This window comes from Chroicocephalus ridibundus, chromosome 20 (assembly GCF_963924245.1).
Source record: "Chroicocephalus ridibundus chromosome 20, bChrRid1.1, whole genome shotgun sequence".
NCBI lineage: Eukaryota > Metazoa > Chordata > Aves > Charadriiformes > Laridae > Chroicocephalus > Chroicocephalus ridibundus.
The window spans coordinates 485518-508938 of NC_086303.1; the positions used below are offsets into that span (position 1 = coordinate 485518).

General features: G+C 49.4%; 1 protein-coding gene across 1 annotated transcript in view; it reads left to right on the forward strand.

The window, feature by feature from the left end:
- The window catches only part of LGR6 (leucine rich repeat containing G protein-coupled receptor 6), a 150056-nt gene that overhangs the window by 35202 nt on the left and 91433 nt on the right, over positions 1 to 23421 (forward strand). Inside the window, exon 2 of the mRNA XM_063356428.1 lies at positions 17847 to 17918. Coding sequence (XP_063212498.1) covers positions 17847 to 17918 — 72 coding nt within the window. The remainder of the gene's footprint in view (positions 1 to 17846; positions 17919 to 23421) is intronic.

Sequence of the window (23421 nt, forward strand, 5' to 3'; positions counted from 1 at the left end):
TTGTTCTCCCTTTTGTGCTGGGGCAGACAGACGGGCTCCCCAGACAATAGGCAGGCTTCACCAATGACTGGGAAAGAGAGGTGGAAGATTTATTGCCATGAGGTAATTGGCTGGAGGAATCTGAACTTTCTTTGCTTCAGGAACTGCCTCCATTGTCCTGCCTTGTCAGCAAAGCGGAGATTGGGAGGGTCCCGAGCGCCGTGTGCTTGAGACAGGCAAGATTTGCCTCCAGAGCGCCAGCTCCACTCACAGACCTGAGCCAGAACCTGAATCCTTGGGCTGTGACTGTTTTCTGCCTCTGGGTGCAGCTTGCCCCACCTGCTTTGACACGTCTTTTGCCAGGTTTCTCAACCATGTCTGGTTGCTGGCCCCCCTCCCCCTTATTCAGAGCATAAAAATGTCCCAACCCTTTTTCATTTACCCCAACAGTAAGAATAAAAACGTCTCCCTGATGCCTTTGATAGTGCATTAGAACACGGACAGGCAGCATCCCATGCCAGATCATACAAGCGTGTGGGTGCACAGTGAGGCCAGCGGAAAGTCAGTGCAAAAGATGAGGTCCTGTGGGCTTTGTGGGGTTGAGAAGGTGCCCATTTTCAGCTGGAAGAAACACTTTCGCAATTTGCAACTGCCCACATGGCGTTTTTGCAATCCCTTCTTGATGTGGGTGTAGCAGGCACGGATCAGGAAATGCTGCGCTAGCTGTGCTCACACTTTATCATCCTTTTTGCTGTGAAAGGCCATTTTGTGGCAACTTCAGGCTGCCACATTGCTTTGAGTCTTGACTGCTCCAGGCAGGTGCTACGTCTTCAGTAAATGGTTGGTTTAACCCGATATGAGACCACTGGTTGCAGCTGCACAACTTTGTCCCGTCCTCTCTTGATGGCTCTGGATTGCTGAGTTTCCCAGCTAGCTGAGGTTATGTCCTTGGACGCGCTTAATTCATTGTGTAAGTGAGCTGGTCAGAAAACTAAGAAGCTTCAAGATTACCTGTTTTGAGGGGGCCTTTAGCACTCTCCTTGCACAGCCATTGCCAACAGGCTCTCAGGTGCAGACAGCCAGGTAGACTATCTGGGCAGCGGCCCACTCCCTGCGCTATGGAAATTGCATCTCCCACCTGTCGCGGGCGGAGTGATTAACTTCACTTGTAAGAGAGAAGTAGTGAAATATTTATTAACACAAAACAGTGATTTAACAAAGTTAGCAGTGAATACGACAGTGTTTTATGAGATTCAATGATGGGGTACACTCGATTATTTACTGCATAGAGGCCAGGGTCAGACGAGCTCTCAGGGAGACCCTCCCGTTGAGTCACGAGGTTCAGAAAGGACCCCCTGGCTTTCTAAACTCCTTCTCAGAGAGGAGTCTGGCTGCGGCTGGATCCAATCCTAGTCCCAGACTTGGTCAACGGTTTATGTCTAGAGGATTATGTATGCGCAATCAATCCTTTATATCACTTAGCTAAGATTTCAAAGTTTAGCATGCTATTAGTCACTTACCGAGAATCTGTTGTGGCAAGGCATCTCTAAACCTCGAGGCGCAGAACCCTAAGTGAGCGTGCCCACTCACAGGGAGATGCTGACGTGCAGCCCGCTGCCGTGCAGGAGAGCTCCAAGGGCTCTTGGGCCGCCCACTATTTAGAGAGTAAGATAATTGACCTATAGTCGTATTCACAAAGGAACACTATATCTAGGTCCCCACTCCAGACAGCGTTTTGACTGTGTTGCCAGCCATCCCCCGGAGTTCAAGTGCAACTCATAACAACTCCCGCTTATGGCCATGGCTTGAGCAGGAGCCTGGGGGGAAAAGGGGAGAGCACACCGCCACACCACCGCCCAGAGACAGGGTGGGGGCATCAGGGTGGGGAACATGCTGGGCACATGCATAACCCCAACCTTAGTCTGTGCACCCCAAAAGCTCTGCTGCCTGGGTGGTGGGGGAAGGCCGACAGACAGAGCCCATGTCTGCTCTCCCACCACAGCTGTCTCAGATGGTCTTTTAATTCTCAGCCCACACGCCAGCATCACTCCACAGGGAGCTGGGGAGTTGGAGACGGGGCTGGAGCAGGAGAGGAGGAAGATCCTCTCTCAGGCCCCAGTGTTTCTGCCAATCCACCCAGATACTTGGGCACAGGATATTGAAGAGGTTGGTCACCTCTGATCAGCGCCAGTATCATGTCTCCAGCAGCACCCAGCAGTACCCACCTCCCAAGAAACAGAAGAGGGCAATTCCATGAGCTTCTTTCCCAGCTGAGTTAGTTAATAGTTGGCCATGCCACAAAGCAGAATGGTTTACACTATTTCTGGGACAGGTTGAATACAATAGAAAATCAAATTTCTGTTCCATAAAAGCACCTGCCAAGCCCAACTCTAAATATAAATCATTTGCAGTGCCAGACCATCCCAAGCTCATCCTGCTCTGGAGTGAATTATTGCCTTCCATTCTTGCTTGAGCACATTAAATGTATTCAGCCTTGTCATGACGTGATTGTTCCTTCTCTTACTTGTTTTGGCACCGAGCACACCATCTCCACGATGAGTGAGCTGAAAAGCAAAGCCTGGACACTGTCTCATTGCTAAGCAGGTGTTAGGTTATGACATGATTTTCCCCTCTTGAGGCAGCCGCTCTGCAGATGTTGTATTATTGCTGTTTGCAATTTTCAGGGCCTTATTTAAGTTTCTATGAAAATCCCAGCCTGCACAGGTAGCCCTCTATCTCGACAACAGCTTCGCACAGTTGTGGCTAAAGTACTGCCACAAACCAGCTTAAAAAAATCTCCTCCTTCAGGGAGATTCTGTTGCCCCACGTAACAATGGGCAGCTCCACTCTGGGAGCAGGGCAGGCAACTGGAAGCATCCTGTATCTTTGCAACAGCCTCTCTGCTGGCAAACAAGCCTTCACAGTGTAACAGGGCACCTGAATCTGTGATAAAATGCACAGGCACAGGGTTGTTATTCCCCCACAACTCTGCATCCCCACTCTCATTCTGCTTGAAGGAGGACCCTGCTGACCTGTCCAAAGCATATGAAAGACAAGAGAGACAACTCAGACAGGTCACTCTGACAGTTCGGGGCTGAACATAATTGTTAGTCTTTGTTTGGCCAAAGATTTGCCAAAGTCTTTTCGGGCTGGATGCAGTTCCCCACACAGGGGCTTTAAGTGCAATCTGAAATAGCCTGTGGTATCTCAGACATCCCCGTGGAGGGCAGTCACAACACAAGACCCACGGGAGATCCCTAGCATGGTGGCTGGAAGCCAAGGTGAATGCGAGGGTGCTGCAGAGCCCCTGTTTAGATGTCTGCGGGTCAGTGCAGACGAAGTCCAAGCTGTCTGGATGAAGCAGCTGCTGTTTGGACCCTGCCCTGGTGGGGGGCTGAGCCTGGACAGACAGACTCCACCCCGACTGTCAGACCACCTCACAGCACCGCAGTGCCGGTGGCTGGACCCCAGCTTTGAAGGCACAGGTGAAAATCTGGGGGTAACAAACAGCTAAAGCAGTGCTTTTCTCTGTCAGTGGTCGCATGACTGAAAACACTTCTGCCTGCTGCCCCAGCAGCCCATCACAGGAGCCAACCGGGAGCTGAGCACCAGGGAAGCACAAGAGTCCAGCTCCCACATCCCTCAGCTTCTTAGGGTTGTCTGCTCCAGGGACAGGGCAGGGACAGGCACACCATCCCCAATGCTATCATGACCTGACAGCAGCAAACGCTGGGCACGCACGGCCTCAGCTGGGGCAAAGCCAGAGGATGAGAAGGAGACTCCTTTCTCCAGCACTGCTCGCGTCGGAATGCACTTGCTGTACTGGGCAAGGGTTGCGCTCACTGCACCCCGGCGACTGGTGCCTGTGAAAAAAACTACAGTGAGAGCCATCCCAATGCTTCACATCCAGATTTGTAGCTGGATTAAGAGATTTTTAAACCCATTTTGATTCCAAGCCAGGCAGTATGAGAGCTGTGTCCTTGTTGGGAGGAGGCTGATGCCCACATAATATGAGTCACATTGGTCAAAAAGAAAAGCTATCACTTGTTCTGCTTGAAAACCAGGGTAGCCAGGAAAGGTAGAGTGCTGACGCTAAATCAGCACCCTGGTATCAGGGCTGATCCCAGCTCCCCTGGTGTTGCCGCTCTCCAGGGGCAAGCCCAAGCTCGGGTTCACAGGGTGTCTCTGAAAGCAGCACTTGTAAGAGCAGGGCCGTGATGCTGGAGGAGAAACTTTGCCTCACAGTGCGCCACCAACCAAGCGGGAATATTCACAGCAGCCCACCTTCTCGTATCTGCTGGCCAGCTTTGCAGCACAACTGCCACCAGAACTGGCTAGAGCAGTGTCAGAGACTCCAGAACTCTTGGAGCCTTCCACCCGTTCCAGGCATGAGAACTCAGCCTTGGCTGTCTTGGTTGTTTATGACACTGAGTTGTCTTTGCTGGTTGGTTATGGTGGCTGGGAGTGTTTAGAAAGTGCCATTTAAACACAGGCTTCTGCAGCACAAAGTCTTTCCAAACCAAACATGGGAAGGGCCAACACTCGAGTGTTCCTGGGGGCTGTTTCCCAAGACAGAGCACCGCCTCCCTTGGTCCCTCCGTCTGGCTCGCAAGCTGATACGGCTCCTAGCCTTCGAGCAGCAGTTTAGAGACCAGAGGAACATGCTCATCAGTGCTGTGTCTGTTCACAGGTTGACTGTTGTTTCTCAGTGCAGATGTGCTGCACGCATTCTCCACAGCTTGTTGCAAGTTCATACCTATGCCTCACTTGTGCTCCGCGCTTACAGCCCTGTCAAGCTCTTTGTAGCAGTCCAGACCTTCCCGGGACCTGAGCTGCAATCCTGACCACTCCAGGGCAAAGCAGTCATGAGGGTCGCGGGAAACTACACAGGTGCAAGTAGCACTTAAAGCAGAACAAGGTACAAAGGGTCTTTTGGGAGAGCTGGGTCTGGGGAGCAGCCTGGCTGCGTTCAGCAGACCACAGCAGCCACACGACCTTGGGCATAGCGGGCGTTCAGGGTTGGCTCCACAACAGTGCGAGGATGCCGGAGTAGGACATGGTGCTGCACACAACCAAGAAGGAGATGGGGCTTCTCCTCATCTCTTGGCCAGGCTGTGCTAGTTGGAGAGCCTCTGTCCTCTTCCCTGGATAAATCCCACGTGGTACCTTAACTCTTGGAGATCGCCGTGCTTTGTCTTCACCGAGCTTTCTAACAAGTGTTAGAGAAGCTCTCCCTTTTCATGAGGTCAAGGATTTAGGCGTAAAGTCATCAGCTTGCACCTGGCACATTAAGTGCTCATTTTCCTCTGCCCTAAGGTCTTTTTTCACCTTCTGGGTAAGAGAAATCAATTATCACGGGAGGTAACAGTCTGCTCCTAGGAATCAGAGGCAGAAAGACACAGGCTTCTCATCGAAGTTTTTCCTATTATTTCTTGCCAGCAAACCTCGTGTGCTTTTCCAGGAACTTTAGAGGATCTGTCCAGAAGTGCCAAATCAGGTACAAGCCTCCCCAGCCTGGTAACTGGATCCTGTTCTTTGAGAGAATGATGCACAGCTGCAGCACTGACATCAACTTCTGGCAAGTCCAGGAGCTCACATGCAAGGAGAGGAAGCCCATGTGAAGGTCTCTGAATGCCAAGCCCTAGTCCCTCTGCCAGCTCTTTGTTCGTGCGTTGGTCTCTCCCTGACACTCGAGCCACCTCTCCATCCTGGTGCGTGGGTTTTCAGATCGGGGGCACTCACAGCCCTGGGGATAACACAGACAGCTTCAAAGCAGTGTGCCAGTGGAATACAGAAACTCAGCATCTTTCTGTCAGGGGGAGATGGGGAACGGTTGTTCAGGCAGTGAAGAACTATGCGTCTAAGCACAGCCTAGCACCAAGACCAGGGTTCCCAGGGGGACATAGACCTTTTCCGCAGTGGCAGTGCCTGGCAACCCGCACCCTGAGGGGTCCCATGCTGGTAGCTTGCTCATGAGCAGCAAAAGGATCTGCTTACAATGTGCAGGGAAAACAGGTTTTTCTCCGAGAAACAGTTTCCTGGAGCAAAACCTGCTCTTCGTCAAATGCAAAAGTTTCCAGGCAACACACAGATGTCGTTGAAATTTTTGAATGAAAACATGTTGGAGACGTTTGAATCCAAAGTGAGGGATTTTGTTTCAATTGGGGTTTCATTTTACTTCTGATTTTTCCAAATTCAGCCTCAGGTTAACATGTGCAGGTACTGTCTGTCATTAAATGTTGCATTGTCATGTTTTGGCTTTTAGTGAATGAAATGTTTTGATGTCAGCATAAAGCACTCCAATCAGCCGTTCTGACGTTTTCCTACTAAAATATAGATCAGAATTTGTCCCCTGTAAAATATTTCCAAACTTTGCCTGTTTCTTCCGGTTAGTGACAGACAAAAATCAGAGAGATTCAGTAGAGCATCTCCTCCAACTCTCTAGTTTACGTGTATTGTTTATTTGCTAGTCTCAGGACTTTGGTATCGGATTCTTCCCCATACGTGAGCTGGTGTAACACCCCGAGGTATGACTTGCAAGGGGAGAGGCCATCTGGCTCAGAGCTCTTCCAGTAGTGCCTTGCCCTGGTTCCTCCCTATCTCAGAGCTTTTGCCCCCCGCTCAGGTAGAAGTCACACACCGTCTGTGACCGTACACCCTGCCAGATCCTTTCTCCAATTTCTTGCCAGCCAGAGCACTAACAGGAGTAACCGCGTGCTGCCAGATCCTCTCAACGTGAAAGAAACCAGCATGTTTACAGGCACTTCTGGTCAATTACGGGCTCTCAGTTTCCCGCCCGCCAGCCTTGGGCTCCGCCATCTCCTTTCAGTGGGTCTGGAAGTAAATGGAGTGGGGCTGGAGACGATGGGCATCAGCTGTCGGGGATTCCTGAACAGCCCTGTGGCGGTCAGAAGTTGACAGTGAAGGGAGGATGTGTGCAATGAAAAGAAACAGGGCAGAGGTGGCTGCCCTGGGCCAGATGTGCAGGGGTCTCCCATGTGCACAAATTACCTGTGAGCACCTTAGAAAGAGTCCAGCAGGGCTTTCGGCTCTCAAGCAGAGGTGGAATTCAGTATTCAGAGAGCTTTTCTCCCTAATTCAAATACTGCCTCTCCTCAGACTGGGATATGCGGGGCCAAACGTACATTGTGCAGACTTTGCGCAATCAAAGGAAGGACGTGGATGACAGTGGTTCATGTGCCCCTTGTATGCGGTTGAAAGCATGTCTATGGCATGTGTGTGCAGACCACGCTAACTTCATCCTAGCCTACTCCTTAAGGGAGAACAAGAGCTCGCAGCAAGTGCTCTGAATCAGGCATGGGTACCAAGCTGGTAGCCCAAAAGCCAGTCCCAGTCAAGGACTTACTGGGGAAGCACTTGGTCCACAGGAGTTTCTGCACATACTGGCCCAAAAGGAAAGCTGGCCAGCTGAAGCTGGCACCCAGCACAGCCAGGCGGTCGGTCTCAGATGTTTGCTCATGAAAACTCACCAAGAGCCACTGGGAGCAAGCAGAAGACTTTCAAGAACTTCTTCTGCGTTGCTCTCAACCTGGCTGGACCCCCACGCCCCAGGTCCTAGGCATTAGTGGTTTAGGGACCCTTGAGCCAGATGCAGCATTAGACAATCCCCCTGAATAGTCACAGGTAGATTTATCCTCCCTTAATTTGTCCTGTATTTTTGTCTTGTGTCTTTATAGGGGGACTCTACAAAATTCCTTACCAGCAATTTGTAGCTAAAAAGTAAATCCTCCTAGTGCAACAAACCAGTGTCATCTTCTCTGTCACAGCTCTCCTCACACATCTCTTTGCCAAGTAGAGGAGTCCTGGTACCTTCACCTCTACACTGACTCAGTTCCTTACACCCTGTTCCGTCTCCTATGATCTGTCTGCTCCTTCAGTGTCTGGTTTTTGGTACAGTCCAACAAGCCATGTTTAGCAGGTGGATCATTTTGCTCTCCCAGGAATATCTCTGTAGCAATTCACTTTTGTTCCCACCATGTGGGCTCCATCAGGCCTTCGACCATTGTCCTCCCACTGCGTCCTCCCAGGCTAACTGTTCCAGGGGCACAGGGGGGCTGCAAAGCCCTCTACTGCCCTGAAGAAAAGCTGGTCCTGTGCACACCGCTTATTGCAGCATAACCTGCCCACGGAGGTCTGCTTGGAGGTGCCGAGTAGGAGCCTGGAGCAGGCAGGGCAGACGGTAGTGAGGAAGCTACCTTCTCAGGCACTGCAGAACAGCCCCAGTCTGCTGACAAGTGCCTCTGCCATGGAGTCGCAGGCTCCCTAGGCCAGCCTTGTGGCTTACAACCATCCTCGGCTTGCCTTGACCCGCTTTCTGCCCTTCTGCATTGCTCTTCCTGGGGCACGGCACGGTGCCCCACAGCCAGCTCTCAGGCGAGTGTGGTTAGTATCCCAGAGCAGACCTGGGTACGAGTTTCTCAACACAACATTCATCTTCATGAATATCCTGCCTCAATCAAAGTAGAAGATGCCAACTTGAAAGCACGGGATTTCCATGACTCAGTTGATTTCAAGGACATTTGCGTGGGGAATGTGGCAGATGCAGCAATTGCATTTGTTTGCTGTTTACTACTCATTATCTCTTTTGAAAGGCTTTGGCTGGGCAGCAAAGAGGAAGGTGCTCCTGGATTTACCTTTCCCTGGTAGGTGTTCTGGGTGTTAAGAGGATACCTGCTGCGGCAGGGTGAGAGGTTTCACCTTCCGTGAGAGTGACTAGGTTGGTTCCCAAAGAACCCAGCGAGTGGGGAGCTGGAGCCCAGCAGGGACCTGGAGAAGGGCAGGGAACAAACCCCGACTCAGGACACAAGGGCATGTGAGGCTCTTTCCAAGGGAGACCATCTGGTTGCTAAAAGTCAGGACATTGCTGGGCTGTGGCTGCTCCAAAGGACACAATGGGCAGAAAGGACATTTGCTTGTAATCTCATTTTTCTTGCTTTAAAAAAAAAAACCTTCCTTGCTCTCATTCATGCCCCAATATTTCTTTTTAGTTTAGAGGTTTTTTTGGTTTTGATGTGCTCACACTAAGCAAAAAGTTCATTTTGACCCAGCTACAACGTTAGCCAACTCTGAATCCCATTCTGTGAGGCAAAAACATAAAAAGAGTTTTAAAGAGGCTGAGAAGTCCTACTTGGACACTTCCAGGACAGAAAGCATTTTTCCTTTCAAATTACTTTTGGTTTAGATTGTCTTTTCTTGGATGATTTTTTATATGTCAAAATTGGAGGGGGGGCGGGGGGAACCACAACACATTTTTTGTTATTTTGATCAACCCAAAACAATTCTTTCTGGACTTCTGTTTCATGGGAATTACCAAAAACATGAACTCGCAGAACGGTATCAGAAGTGGAAGATACGGTTCTTGCCCAACGTCCAGCCCAAAGCAGCCTGCTGCACTGCCTGCTCCGTCTGGAAGGTGGAAGCAGAGGGGCCGGGAGGAGGCTCCACCAGCCTCTCCCCAGCTTTGGTCTGAGACTCTCCTTCTCCAGTTGAAGCAGCTCCTTGCTAATGGGCACTGACAGCACCGGGGCACTTGTACACCTGTAGGCCACAGGATGTCAATGCCCATCATGTTCACAAGAGCTTTATCCAGCAAGAGAAGCTATTTTCTCCCTGCCTTGTCATAGCACAAGTGCTTTTCCCTTTATTGCCATGAGGCTTTTCCTCTGGCAACTAGGACCGTTGCAGCCAGGAGACAGAGCCCATGAGAAGCATCTCTAGGAGCACACTCAGAGAGATTCACATTTTGCCTTTTTGGAAAAAATGCCCTTATATTCTGCTCCAAGACTCATCTCTGTCCCACGGCACGGTGCCTTCTGGAGGCAGCTCCTCGATGCTTCTCAGCCTTGTCTCCTCCGTGTGGCTGCAGCCTATTCTGCCAAGTGGTCTGCCCTTCTCCTGCCCTTGGCCTTGCACCCCACACCTTCTTCCTTTCTCCTCTGTGGTCGAGGGAGAGCCCTTGCCCTGGCAGACCCTGTGGGCGCCGGGATGAGATGGTATTCACCGACAGCCCTGGCTTGGCAGTTGGTTTCTAAAAGTTATTTCTTCTTGTTCTCACATCAGCCATTCCCAGGGGCAGAAACTCCTCGCTCAGCCCCTGTCTGCTCTCATGCATGGAGGAGGCATAACACGGTGCAGAGCCAGGGCAGCTTCGGGGGGAGCGGGAATTGGAGTAGCCAGAGTGGCTGAGAGTTGGGCTTGCCATAGGTCACTGCCACGCACTGCACAGACCAGACGTCTGAAGAGCTGCTGGTGCAGGGATGGGCTTAATCTCACCCTGGCAAACTGGCCTTGGCTGAGTCTTTATTATTGAAACACTGTGGAGATCTCGGATAGGGCCTACACATGAGGGATGATCTAAGATGACTGATCTATTTTCAAACATGGAGAGGTGGGAGTAGAAACACGTTCTGCTCTTGCCTATTGCAGTGATATGGGATTGAAGCAGGGCTGGTGCCTCCAGATATGGTGTAATGCAAATGAGCTCTCGCTGCTTTGATCTCTTTATCTTCCCTTTCTCCTTTTCTTTATGGAGACTACCTTTAGCGTAGCTTTCAACCTGCAGGCTTTTAGGAAAAATTTCAGCTGGCTCTATGGCTCCAAGTACCATTCTATCATCAGCCACAGCTTTACCCCGAGCAATTCAGGCATTTTGTGGTGACCTCGGAGATTTCAAGATAAAGAGGAAAGGAGATAACAAGAACCTTTATGAATCACTCTAGTATAATCTGAAGAATTTCTAAAACCATCATTTATTGCCTTTGGGCTTCTTTTCTAAAGGTGGTGTAATTGTGCGTTTTTCACTGGGTGCTAATGAGACTGGCCAGAAGATAGGTAGAGACATTGCTCATCTCCTAGTGATTTCAGAGACAAGAGTCTTTCATGCCTTGCAAGAACAGGTCTAGTGTTGGACCTTTCCAGGATAAGGATGGGAATTTGGGTCTGGTTTGTACAGCTCCCCCAGAAATCAGAATGCTGGATCAGAACTGAGAGGCCTTAATGCTGTAATTGTGCAATTAATTAATCAAGAGGATACCAAGTCATTAGCTTCTCCCCACAATCATAAAAATTTCTGCTCAACTGCCTGAGTGTAAGGAATGCCTTTTTTACGGTCCAGGGACCTATGTGTTCAGCATCAACACTGAGTGGAGCTTGATTGAGTCCGTGCTGGGAAGAGAGCATATTAATATCCTGAAAATCTTGAAAAATGCAAAGATATTCATATAGTGGGGCAATTTAGGGCTTGAGAAGATAGTCACTGCTTGGGATTCTTAGTAGCTTCCTGTAGGCTCAAAACCTGAGGATAGCAGTCAGACATGTGATTTGGGGCCACCTTGCCGCCTTACAAAGGAGGAGCACAAGGTCCATTTCCCTAAATACTGAAAATCCTGTCCAGTGGCTTGAGCAATGTCTGTCATCACTTCCAGCTGTTGCCACATGCATGGGATTTCACTGAGGTATGAAAGAAGCCAGGAGCCCATGGAGCACCCCACTGCTGACTCGCTGAAGGTCTGCCCCTTGAACCACACCCTGAGCTTGCAGAATATTTGTAGATCAAAGAATTGCTTGAAGGCAGATACTTCCCCCTGCTTTCATGGCAGGAGGACACAGGCTTCTCATCATGCTGAGTGACAGAGGGACCCATGGAGAGCACCTCAGGGGACTGAGGCTAGTGACCAGACTTTCTGCCCCTTTGGAGTACAGAGATGGCGGGGGAATGTCTTCTCCCAGCCATAGCCAGGAGCTGCTCTTTCTCTAGGAAATGTCCTACCCCTGTGATGGCTTCCAGGAGAGCACCATCTCTCTGCCAGTATGTGCACTTGGCAGATCTTGACCCAGATGCACATCTGGCTCTGGCAGTTATGCGCTTGGCCTCCGCCAAGACCGCGTCGCTGCAGATTTCACCTTCAAACCTCCCTGGCGGAACAGCCACAACCTTGTGTTACTCCAGTGTGGCTTCAACCTGTATTGCTTTAGGTCTGTTGACTTCTGCTTGTGTTAATGCACATTAGAGTGCACCCTGGGGAAACACTTACAGTCTGCCTATGGTCTGGGAAGAGGTGTATCAGGAGTTCTGCGGTGATGGGCAGGGTTCATCTCTCCCCAGTTTTGTGAGCAGTTCTAAAGGCACCTTGAGTTTGTGTGAGACACATCAGTCCTGCTGTCCCTAGAGATACATCCTGGGGACGTTGCTTAGGCCTACCTTGGGCAAGTATCACAGGGTGCCCTTCATGCAGACCTACGCTTCAGTATTGAAGTGTAAAAAACCTACCTTTTGGCCTAAGAACATACACTTCTACAAGGTCCCGCAGGTGCCTTCACCAGAGCTGGGCAGAGTCTGCTGGGATTGTGCTGCTCCCCACAGGAACATCCGTGGCTCCAGGTCTCAGAGCACCAGCACCACTGCCTGCATCCTACCGGCCTAAGCAATTATGCCAAAGATAAATTCCTTTGATCTTTAAAGCTCATATCATCCCTCAACTAAAACAATGTGGTAACCAGCTCCTAGCGCTATTAAATAGCATGGCAGACAGTCCTACTGGAGTACCCAAAGCATGGTATGTGTCACATCATTTTTTGGTAAGGAAGATCAGCTAATCAGTGAATAATCAAAGGTTGTTCATGAAAGAAGGCGACATCAAAGCGAATAATTTAAGGAACCCCTCGAGGGCCAGAGTAGTTGTAAGGTCTGAGGCTGAATCACATGAGCTAAGTTTCCATGAACTGTGTCTCAGTTTTCCTGCAGGTACAAGTTAGAAATGCTTACGATAAAAGTTTAGAATTAGTTGGGGAAGGGGGGGATGTTAAATCACACTAATTATAGCCATGATGGCTTTGGTGCAGCGCCATTGGAAAGCGTAGGTGATTTCAACACCTAATGCAAAAGGCCTTAAAAGACATTGCTTCATGGGTAAATGGGGGGCGATACCAGAAGAGTTTCGGTTCCAGGAGTACTAGAGTAGTTCACTTTACTCTCAGCATTTCAGGCCGTATCCACACAAAATGATTTGGCAGCAAAAATTTTCCTGCTTTTATTTGGTAGCTTGCAGAGAGGACAGGCCAGTCGCTGGGGAAGGAGGAACACAGGAGCTCTGGGACAGGAGAGGGATGGCTTGTCCCAGTGCAGTGAGGTCTCATGAACTCAAAGGCAAGAATCCAGACAGTTCCTTTGCTGGTCCCACATTGCAAGCCTGGGTGAAGCTCTAGCACCCCATTTCCTCTCCTACCTTTCTGATTTTTTTTAGAGTTTAAGGGGCTTTGGGATCTGAATTATGTTCTGTGTACATTTCTATAATGCCTGCAGTGGTATGGTCCCTCATCTTTGTAGTGGTTTCTTCAGTGCAAATGACAATAGCCATACATAGATATGAGTGACCCAACACTTGTTTGACTCCTGGATGTGACGCTGGAGGCTAGTCACTCAAAAGAGAGAGCTATTTTGGAAAGTCAAAGTCAATGACAGCGCTGAGAAAAGTCAGAGAAGTCCCTAATCCATTTAGTCCACGAATCTCTAATCCTTCTGCCAGATGTTGCTGAAAAAAAAAAAAAAACTAACGAAGTTCCAATACCTTGGGTTCCTTTTAAAATTAACTAAATGTGGCTAGCTGAAGTAACCAACCTCAAACACTTGAAAAGATAAATAGTGTCCCTGATTACCCTGACAGGAAGCGTTTCCACTCTTGCATGCACTGGGGATGTACATAACACAAGAAACCTTACTAAGAGGAATAGCATGAGCTTGGGAAAACACAGCAACAAGTCAACAACATCTTTACATGAGTAATAAGTCAAATATTTACTCCCACAACACTTCAGGCAAGAATCCTGTGCCTCAGCTTTCACACAAGCATGGACAGCCTGTGGAGAAACATCTCGTACTTTTGTGGCTAGCAAAATCCCTGAGCCTTGGACTCTGCTCAGGAAGTTCATTTCCAACCCTTGGAGGAACTCGTTCTTCCTTCACACCATCTGTCCTCGCACCACCCCCTCCGTGCTGTCTTCACACCATGGAGTGTGTCCAGGAACTCCACCACACCAAGCCAGGTGTGATGTCCACTGCTCTAGAGAAGCTGGTGTGTGGCCCCCATGGGAGATCACGCTGGAGAGTTAATGGTAAACACAGTCCTAGAGTGGAGTCATTGGCACCATATTTGCCTCGCTGCTCATTAGCTAGCAGATCACTACCAAGGGTTTTGCACTATGCGCCTCGTCTTTTCAGTACTGTGAGTGTAAACATGTTGCACCAGACCAGTCAAACACCCAAAACATCAGTGAGCTTTAAACAAAATGACCCAAAATGTTCCCCATGCAATAGCCTTGGAAATCAGGGTTGGATTTTTCTTCACCGCCCCAGGAGATGGTGGGAGAGAGCTGCTTCCCTCAGACCTGTACGTGGCCAGGAGCCCCAGGGGTGCAAGAGGGTGAGGGAGGGGAGCATTTAACGAAAAGTCATGCAGTGTGGAGCTGTGAGGCTGTCGGGGTGATGGGCTAATGGTATTTCTCTTCTGCCTGTTGGAAGATTTTTTCAGAAACCAGTGTATTTTGTTCCTCTTCAGGGTATGGATCAAGGTGGAGAAAGAAGGGGTCAAAACATCTTTGGCCTCCCGATTACCACCAGCCACATACTGACGTGCTGCTGGGTAGGACTGATGGGGTCTGCACATCCCTGCAGCCCCTGGCCACCCGCCCAGGGGTGTGGGACATGTGGCTGTCCCCAGCGTGCCTAGGAAAGGGCTGGGCACCCGAAATGCAGTTCAATGAGATTTGAAAAGTGTCTCCTGCGGCAAGTAAGGAGTATTCCCCACGCTGCCAGCAGAAGGCAACTTAAGGAATATGCCTTGGAATTTCAAGATCTTGGATGTTTCAGATCTGTGTTTTGTTTCATAGCCTTTCATTTTACATTATTTTTCGTTATTTTTACATTGTTTCACAACATGTCAAAACATCAAGCCGATTCATTACAACATAAACAGGAGACACTTTGATGTAGGAAAAAAAGATGTTTTAATGGGTGCTAAGTAGCAACCGCCCTTAGGGATTTAAAAATAAAAATAGAAGCAGCACAAAATAATATTTTAACCCTTCTATTGTATCACAGGATTATCCAAGTATAGAATGAATTGTTGCACACAGACAATGCAGACAATAACTTTATTTTTGCATTCATTCTGAAAACAGAATTTTGAATTCTCATAGGCCGTTTGGGGATCTGGTTGCCACTTCTTTGGAGGGCAGAGAGTTACAAATCGAAAAAACCAAACTTTGCTAGGACTATCTTCAAATACGGCTCATGAAACTGCACAGTCTTGTCACAGGACACACCTCCAGAGAAACTGCAAAGGCAGGCTTCAGATCCTCCCTAGGTGTAACCTGCTGCCACCAGTGCCAAATAGATCTGGTCAGAAAGTGGTTTGGGTATTTTTTTGTGGAAAATGGTGCAAAATGAAGAAACCCACATCCTCAAACTCTTTAAGCCTCTTTACTAGTAGAACTCTGGAATTTTCTCACTGAAGAATACAAAAGGAATTAGAGTAATTTTTTCAATAAACCTATTTTTCATTGAAGCAATTTCCTATCCAGAGCCCAAATCCAGCTCGTGGTACTCCAGGGCGTTTGATATGTGACCTGCGGGTCTGCCGGATCTCAGTTCACGTGGGTGTGCTGTGCAGACAGCAGACAGCTCAGAGAGGTCCCTCTTGAGTGGCTGGGGTTTGCTGAGGGACTTTTCCCCGTCGTGCTTCAGTCCTTGTCCTTGGCACCAGCCTCCTTCCTCCACGCATCTGTGCAACACCAAGACAGATTCCCACTGATATTGGGGGGGTTACATCCTTCCTTAGGCTCATGAGTCCGTGATATCTACTGCAGGAAAGAGTAAAGCAAAATGCCTTTATTTTCACGTTGTACCTCCTTATTCTCACATTACAAGGGAGACATCTGTCTGCCATTTAGTCTAGGCAGTCTGAAGGAGCCAAGTGGTGTCCTGTCTGTACACAATGATCAAAACTAGCCCCTTCTGCCTCACACGAGCCTACCCAGCGCCTCTGATGGCATTTGACTGGGATTGCTTTGCTTGGCAGGGATCATAGCCCTTTCGTTCCCAACCACGCCAGCTTTTGATTCAGCCTCGTTTTTCCTTGTAGTTCTAAAGCTCAGTGCTCTCTTGCAGTCGCCTGGACACAGCTTGCTCTAGACTTGGGTCACCAGCACAGTTTTCTTCATGTGCAGCTGCTCATGAGGGCAGGGCTGCAGCTATCCAGTATCAGACCTCCCGAAGAGCCCCAGAATCCAGACACATCCTTGTTTTTACCGACTACCAGCTGGTCTAATGCACCGTTTGCTGCAGACTTTGCTACTCTTACATCCTAAGACGACGACAGCTCTGCAGTGGGCAGCTCACAGTGACTCTGTATCGTGCTAAGGGCTTAAGACTCATCAGACCCCCTGGACCCCTTGGGCTGTGGCAGAGTCTCTTCTGTGAGGGTCTGTCAGACCCTAAGCAGATAGGAGGTGAGCCTTTAGCTGGAAATTACAAAGACTGAGATAAACACAATCAGATTCCTCCCACCCCGCAAACTCAGACTTCATCACCCACGGAGATGACCTCCAGCCCTCGTTCCTGGCGTTGTTCTCTATTTTTTCTGGTTTAGAGCAGGCTTGTCCAATAGAATGTACACCTTCTGGTGGTGACTGGCTTGAGAGCAGCCCTGAAGAAAAGGACTTGGGGGTGCTGGTGAGAGGTTCCACATGAGCTGTCAGTATGCAGTAGCAGCCCAGAAAGCCAATCGTATCCTGGGCTGCATCAGGAGAAGCGTGGCCAGCAGGTCAAGGGAGGTGATTCTCCCCCTCTACTCCACTCTCGTGAGACCCCACCTGGGTCTGCATCCACTTGTGGAGCCCCTCCTACAAAAAAGATATGGATGTGCTGGAACGTGTCCAGAGAAGGGCCACACAGATGATCTGAGGGCTGGAGCACCTCTCCTATGAGGACAGACTGAGGGAGTTGCGGTTGTTCAGTCTGGAGAAAAGAAGGCTCCGAGGAGACCTTATAGTGGCCTACCAGTATCTTAAGGGGGCTACAAGCAAGCTGGGGAGGGACTTTTTAGGATGTTGGGTAATGGTAGGACTAGAGGGAATGGATTAAAACTTGAGATGGGTCAATTCAGAGTGGACGTTAGGAAGAAGTCCTTCACCATGAGGGTGGTGAGACAGTGGAACAGGTTGCCCAGAGGGGTGGTGGAAGCCCCGTCCCTGGAAGTTTTTAAGGCCAGGCTGGACGGGCCTCTGAGCAACCTGGTCTGGTGGGAGGTGTCCCTGCCCATGGCAGGGGGGCTGGAACTAGATGATCTTTAAGGTCCCTTCCAACCCAAACAATTCTATGATTCTATGATTTTATGATTCCATGGCTTGCTCTCTCTCCTCAAAAGCAGCTGTCTATCCATGCACTGGAAAAGCTCCCTGTGGTGGCTGGCATGACCAGTGGTCACAGAAAGATACTCTTGGGCCCAAGGACGTACTGTCCTACTACAGCGTCACTGGGCTTCATGATCACTCTCCAAAAATTCTAAGACACTAATACTACTTGTGCTGTTAGGAAATGTCCTAACTTGCTCCATAACCTGGAGAAGCTCAGGCAGACCCCCCGAAGGAGCAAGTGTCTCTCTCTGGTTACTCCTCTCCATGCCTTTGCAGGCAGAACCTGGGCTGTCTTAAGATGCTCATGCTGAAATGTTTCTCAGGAGCTTCTCATTTTCCCTCTTGGTAGAAAGGGGACACAGAGCCTGGCATTGGGGTTTAATCTGTGCAAACCACAGTGTGACTGATCGGAGACTTCTCTCTTTCTTCCCCACCAGAGATCTGAGCATGAACAACATCAGCCAGCTGCAGCCCAGCACTCTCCGTCACCTGCGCTTCCTGGAGGAGCTGTAAGTATGGAGCGGCTGCACCGGGCAGAGCACGGTCAGGGGGGTGGTGGGGACACTGCAGATGGCATCTGTGGCTCTGGTAGCCACCTCCAGTGTTGTCACTGGGGCTACAGGCTGAGATGGAAGGAGGCTGCACGCTGGTATATCATTTATTTGCTACTCTAGCTTAGGAGCTTGACTGAGGTCATTACCTTTAGGCTGAAATGGTGCACGTGCCAAAAGCCAAAATTAAAGAGGACCCAATCCATTATGCCAAAACCAGCTCTGTACCCTGGAGCAGAGCCAGCAAACAGGGAGCTTCGTTCACCCTTCTGCATACAGGGTCCCTCTCACAGCCTCCTGCCGTCCAGAGGCACCTTAGCTCCTGGGCACTTTGCAGTTCAGATGGCAATGAGCCTGGGCAACTGAAGTCCAAAAAATTTGCCCCGGAGGCTGGGGTGTCCCGTCATGCACCAGTGTGTGCCACGGTCTGAGCAGGCACACTCAGACACGGCGGCAATCGCAATCCCCAGGGATCGGCATGTGGCTGTGTGTCAGTGAAGGAGTGGCTCCACTTCTGAAAGTGTGTAAACTAACCACCAGCATTAGAAACCACTGGAATCCCTTAGGAGTCCCAAAAATGGGAGCCTGGGGGGCAGAGGATTGAGGTTGGCCATTTCTGCATGGGTAAATTGCACCTGATGGTCTTATTCCACTTGACCATGAGAAATACCTCCAGGTGTTATTCTCATGCTGTTGCTCCTTTCAACACAATAGCTACTGTTGGAAAACGCAGTTTCTTCAAAACACTATTAGTACATTGCATGAAATACTAATATTAATGCTGCATTTGATGTATGTGTTGTAAACTTACTGGATATATAACACTTATTACAGCTTATTCTGTCTAAATGAAACACTTTGATTTTCCTGAATCAGCTCTTGCGGCCACCGCCACACACAACATTGACATTTCAAAAACGTTAGTTTCCAAAATGTCAGAAATTCCTACAGAGAAGGTATTTTCAGTACCCTGAAAGGAGGCATTTTCATCTCCCAGATGTACTATCCCACATGTTCTACAGTGTAGCGACCCTGTATCCTCCGCACCCAGTAGTGCAGTGTGACGCCAATGATGTGTGCGGGTTGTGGAGCCGACCTGCCTGACCCCTCACTGACTGGAGCCTCTGCGCTGTGTGGCTGCATGCAGCGCCCAGGCACCGCTGTCACAAGGAGAAAGTCCTGTCTGTGCCCTTAGAAAAGAGTTTGCAGCCGAGCGTACACACTTAGGTGGACACACATATGCAAAGACAATCTTCTCTGAACATTTAGTCTTGACTGAAGAGACCAGACCAGATACCGACGCTCATTATTCCCATAACAGGTCAGATCACATAACTATCAAATCGTACCATAGGCTTTTGACTTCAGATGTCGCTTCATCTGCCTGTAGTTTCTATTCATTAGACTTGTAAGGACCCTCGCTGCCCAAACTCCCCTCCCCCGTAGGCATTTACAGACGGAGCAGGAGTCATTTTTTATCCTTCTTGAGCTTTGGAGCTCGAGCTACTCATAGGCGGTGGGTTCTTCAAGACCTTGCATCCATCTTGCAGCCTTTCTCTTTCCATTTTGTCAACGTTTGTGTTGAAGTGTGGACACCCAAAGCATTCACTGGGGATAGTAGAGCTCTTCGCATGCAGAGACCATACTCTGTTGTATGCAATTAACAGTTGTCTTGCTGCAAGCAATTGTGTCCTGATTACGTGTCATGTACAAACGGAACAGTCTCAACCGGCAATGAATAAGTATTCATAGGCTCCAAAAGAGCCAGCTTCCCAGAGCCAAAAATAATCATGAATGAAGCAGATGAAGAGGAAAAATTTAAACAGGAAAATCTGAAAAATAATTGAAAGTTGTTAGAGAACATTTTACTAGAGGTTCAACATGCCACGAGTCCTCATTCGGAAAGTGAAAGTATTTTGACTAGGAAAAACTTCACAGTTAGGAGAAGAATTGTGAACTGTAGCATTGTATAGCTATGCGCACCCAAGTTCATGCTTGAATTTGGTAGCAGTAATACAGTAAGTTTATTTATGGAAATCAAAAATGAAAGGATTTTTATATATTATCAGAAATCTAAATTGATTGTTTCAAGAACAGCATCTAGACAGGGACAGTGTGTGCATATACATTAACAGTTGAGCTCAGTGATCTTAAAGGTCTTTTCAGACATAAACGATTCTACGGTTCTATGGTTATTCACAGAGCTGTCAATGACCAGTAATACAATTGCCTGACACTTCTACTGCTCTTTTCATTTATATCTTTATCAAACTTTCATCCCAAAACATTACATCAGGACTATTACATTTGGGATGGGATCATCCTCTGTGCTGGGACATACACAAGAACCAAGCAAACAAATCCTGCCTGTTTACATGTCCTCAATAGAAGTTTGTTCAGGTTTCACAGCCCAAATCTCTGCAGATTTCATCTACCCTGAGCATATTCCCTTGGGTCTACTGGGGTGACATGTAGCACATGAGACCAAGCCTTCTCGCTACTCTCCTCATGGAAGAACTGCCCATGCTGGAGCATGCGTGCCCAGAGAGCAAGGCTGGGACAAGGTTGCCCAGAGGGGTGGTGGAGGCTCCATCCCTGGAGACATTCAAGGCCAGGCTTGATGAAGCTCTGAGCAACCTGATCTAGTTGAAGATGTCCCTGCTTCTGCAGGGGGGTTGGACTAGATGGCCTTTCAAGGTCCCTTCCAACCCAACACATTCTATGGTTCTATGATTCTATGCTGAGTCGGTGAAAACCAGAAAACCCTGCTGAGCAATGAGGGGCAATCACGGTGTCTCAGTGTTAGTGCCTCTTGGGGAGGAGGAAGACCTGCCTGCCTGACCTGACGTCAGAGAAGGGCTGACAAGACAGAAGAGGGCTCTGCTGCAGCCCATCCTTGATGTAAGTGATTGTCTTCAGTCAGATGGAAACCTTTCAGTAGGCTTCTCATCTCCAGGGATTTTGGGTGACCTTACAGCCCCAACCTGCCTTGTACTTTGTGGTCCCTGTTACATCCTTGATAAACTGGGTGAGTAACAGGCTGGAGGATGGAGCAACTGAAGATGAAACTGTCGAAATTCAGCTCAGGGTGAACCAAAATTGATGTTCTGGGGCTTTGGTCAACCCAAGAGAGTTCCCTACCCGAAACAGAAAGTTTTGATTTCCATATTACTTCTTAACCTTTAGTCTTTTACTTTGGGTCAAACTTGAAAAGAAAATGGTATTTCAAATGGTATTTTCTTTATTGCAAAGATGCCTTAAATAAGATGCTTGAACATTCTGGAAAAAAATCTCAGGTTCCTCAGCCAAAAATATTTGCCAAATTCAACACAGTCCCCTGGAAACTCTTTTGTGTTAAGGACATTTTTACCTTGGTCTAAGGCTCAGAAACATCCTAGAAACTCCTGACACCCCTGGCCTTTGAATACATATGAGTATGACTTGTAATCCTCATCCTCTCTGGCAGTCAGAGAAAGTCCATGTTCCTGTGCCTCCTCCGTGAGCTCCTTATAGTTCCTCTCTCCTGCTGTGCTGCTGCTGCCAACATTCTCTCATTAGATCTAGTCCCAGTAGCCCAGGGTCACAGCGGCTTGGAGAAGAGCTGGAGTTTCACACCTTTTATGATTCCTTCTCTTTTTGTGCCTCTATTTTTGCACCTTCTTGGGCTCCCCATGAAGGTGGAGTGTTTCGTGACGGTCAGAGATCAGCTGGACTCAAGGCTCAACTCATGCGTGGAGCTGGGGTTCAACCGAGGAACAGGAATAATAGGAAGGGGAAAGCAAGCTGCAAAAAGGGGTAGATGAAGCGTGTGTGTGACATGGACACTGAGGACAAATGTGCCATGTTGCACAGCCTTCAGGCTGCTGTGGAGCACTGCGAATCCAGGTGGCTGGATCCACCTGAGCACTGAGTATGTTAGTTCTCCGCAGGTACCCATGCCGGGTGGGGGCATGCAGGGAACAAGTGAGAGCAGGGTGGCACTTGAGGGTCTTGAGAACAGTGAAGCAATCACACAGGCCACACCATGATGTCCAGCCGGGCTGTGTCCCACAGGGCATTTCTGCATTGGCTCAGCTCCCCTCCAGAGACCAAACGGCTGTGTCACACAAGGGATCGGAGGCAACGCTGTGGTTAGGGCACAGGTGAGGGCACCAGGACTGCTCCAGCTCACTGTGTGGTGCCGGTGAAGCAATTTTCCCTGTCAGTGTCTCTATTTACCCATCCATCCGGTGACAAGAACAGGCCTCTCAGGTGTGCCGGGACCTGTTAGTCATTAGGTTTTACTGCGAGCTGCTCAGGAAGGTGTTGCAGAGGCAATTAAAACTCATGCTCAGAGACTGCCAAGAGACCAGATTCTCCAGTCTCAGCCAGCTTTGAAGAGGCAATGCCACCAAGGACTGCTCTCCAACGGCGCTCCATCAGTCTGTGCTCTCCTCTGCCACCACCAGCTTCCAGCTCCAGCAGCGAAACATCGCAGGGACCGGAGCCGCTGCACCAGGATCAGACAGACAGGGTCCCAGCCCAGGATCAGACACGGTCCCAGCCCAGGCACTCACCTTTCTTCCCTCCAAAGAAAGCCTCCTGTGACAGAGGTGTTCAGACCTGGGCCTCACACAGGCAGGGAGCAGCCCGGAGTTTAGTGTGTCTCCTCTTTGTTTCTTTTTTTTTTTTTTCCTTCTTTTCTTTCTTTCTTTCTTTCTCTCTTTTTGGCAGCAGGAAGAATGTTTAAAGTTGCTAATAAATTCCAGTTAATGAAGCCTGAAAAGCCAGAGCTGGGAGCCAAGAGAAACAAGAGCAATCAGTACAGAAGGAATAGAAAGAGGATCTTGAAAGCCAGCCTGGGAATAATAACATGTTGAAATGTGTTCGCCGGCAAGGGCTTTGTTACCGCACTTTGAATCCAAACACGAGCACTTGGTGCCAAGAAGAGAAACTGCAGCCAAAGGCAGGTGTTCATTGCCATTCACCTCTTGCTTCGGGGCACAGCGGCAAGATCAGACCCCTTCCCAGCCACTGGCTCTTTCACCTGCCTCTTCTCAGGCCCCGAGGGCAGAGGGACTCAGCGTCACAGGGAGTGCCTCTGCATTGATGCAGGCACAGCGGGCTCAGGACCCACACCGTGGCCTCCCCTTGCAGGCTGTTCCCTTTCCCGGGCAGCTCTTGCAGCTCAAGGGACTGGAGGCCGAGTAGCAGCATAAAAGCAAAACAAAATAAAAAGCAATCACGTATACTGGGAATGTGACCGCGTCAGCCCTCTCCTTCTCCCCTGCACCTCCCTCTTCCCACTCCTCTTCCCACGTGGGTGCAAGGACTGGTGGAGCCATCGCGGGTCACGGAGCACCAGCGCTGCTGCAGTGTGCCCCTGCCTGCTGCTGCAGCACCCACCACCACCCACAGCAGCTCCCACACATCTGAAACACCCATCTTTGGGGGTATTGTCCAGCACAGGGTCTCATTCCAA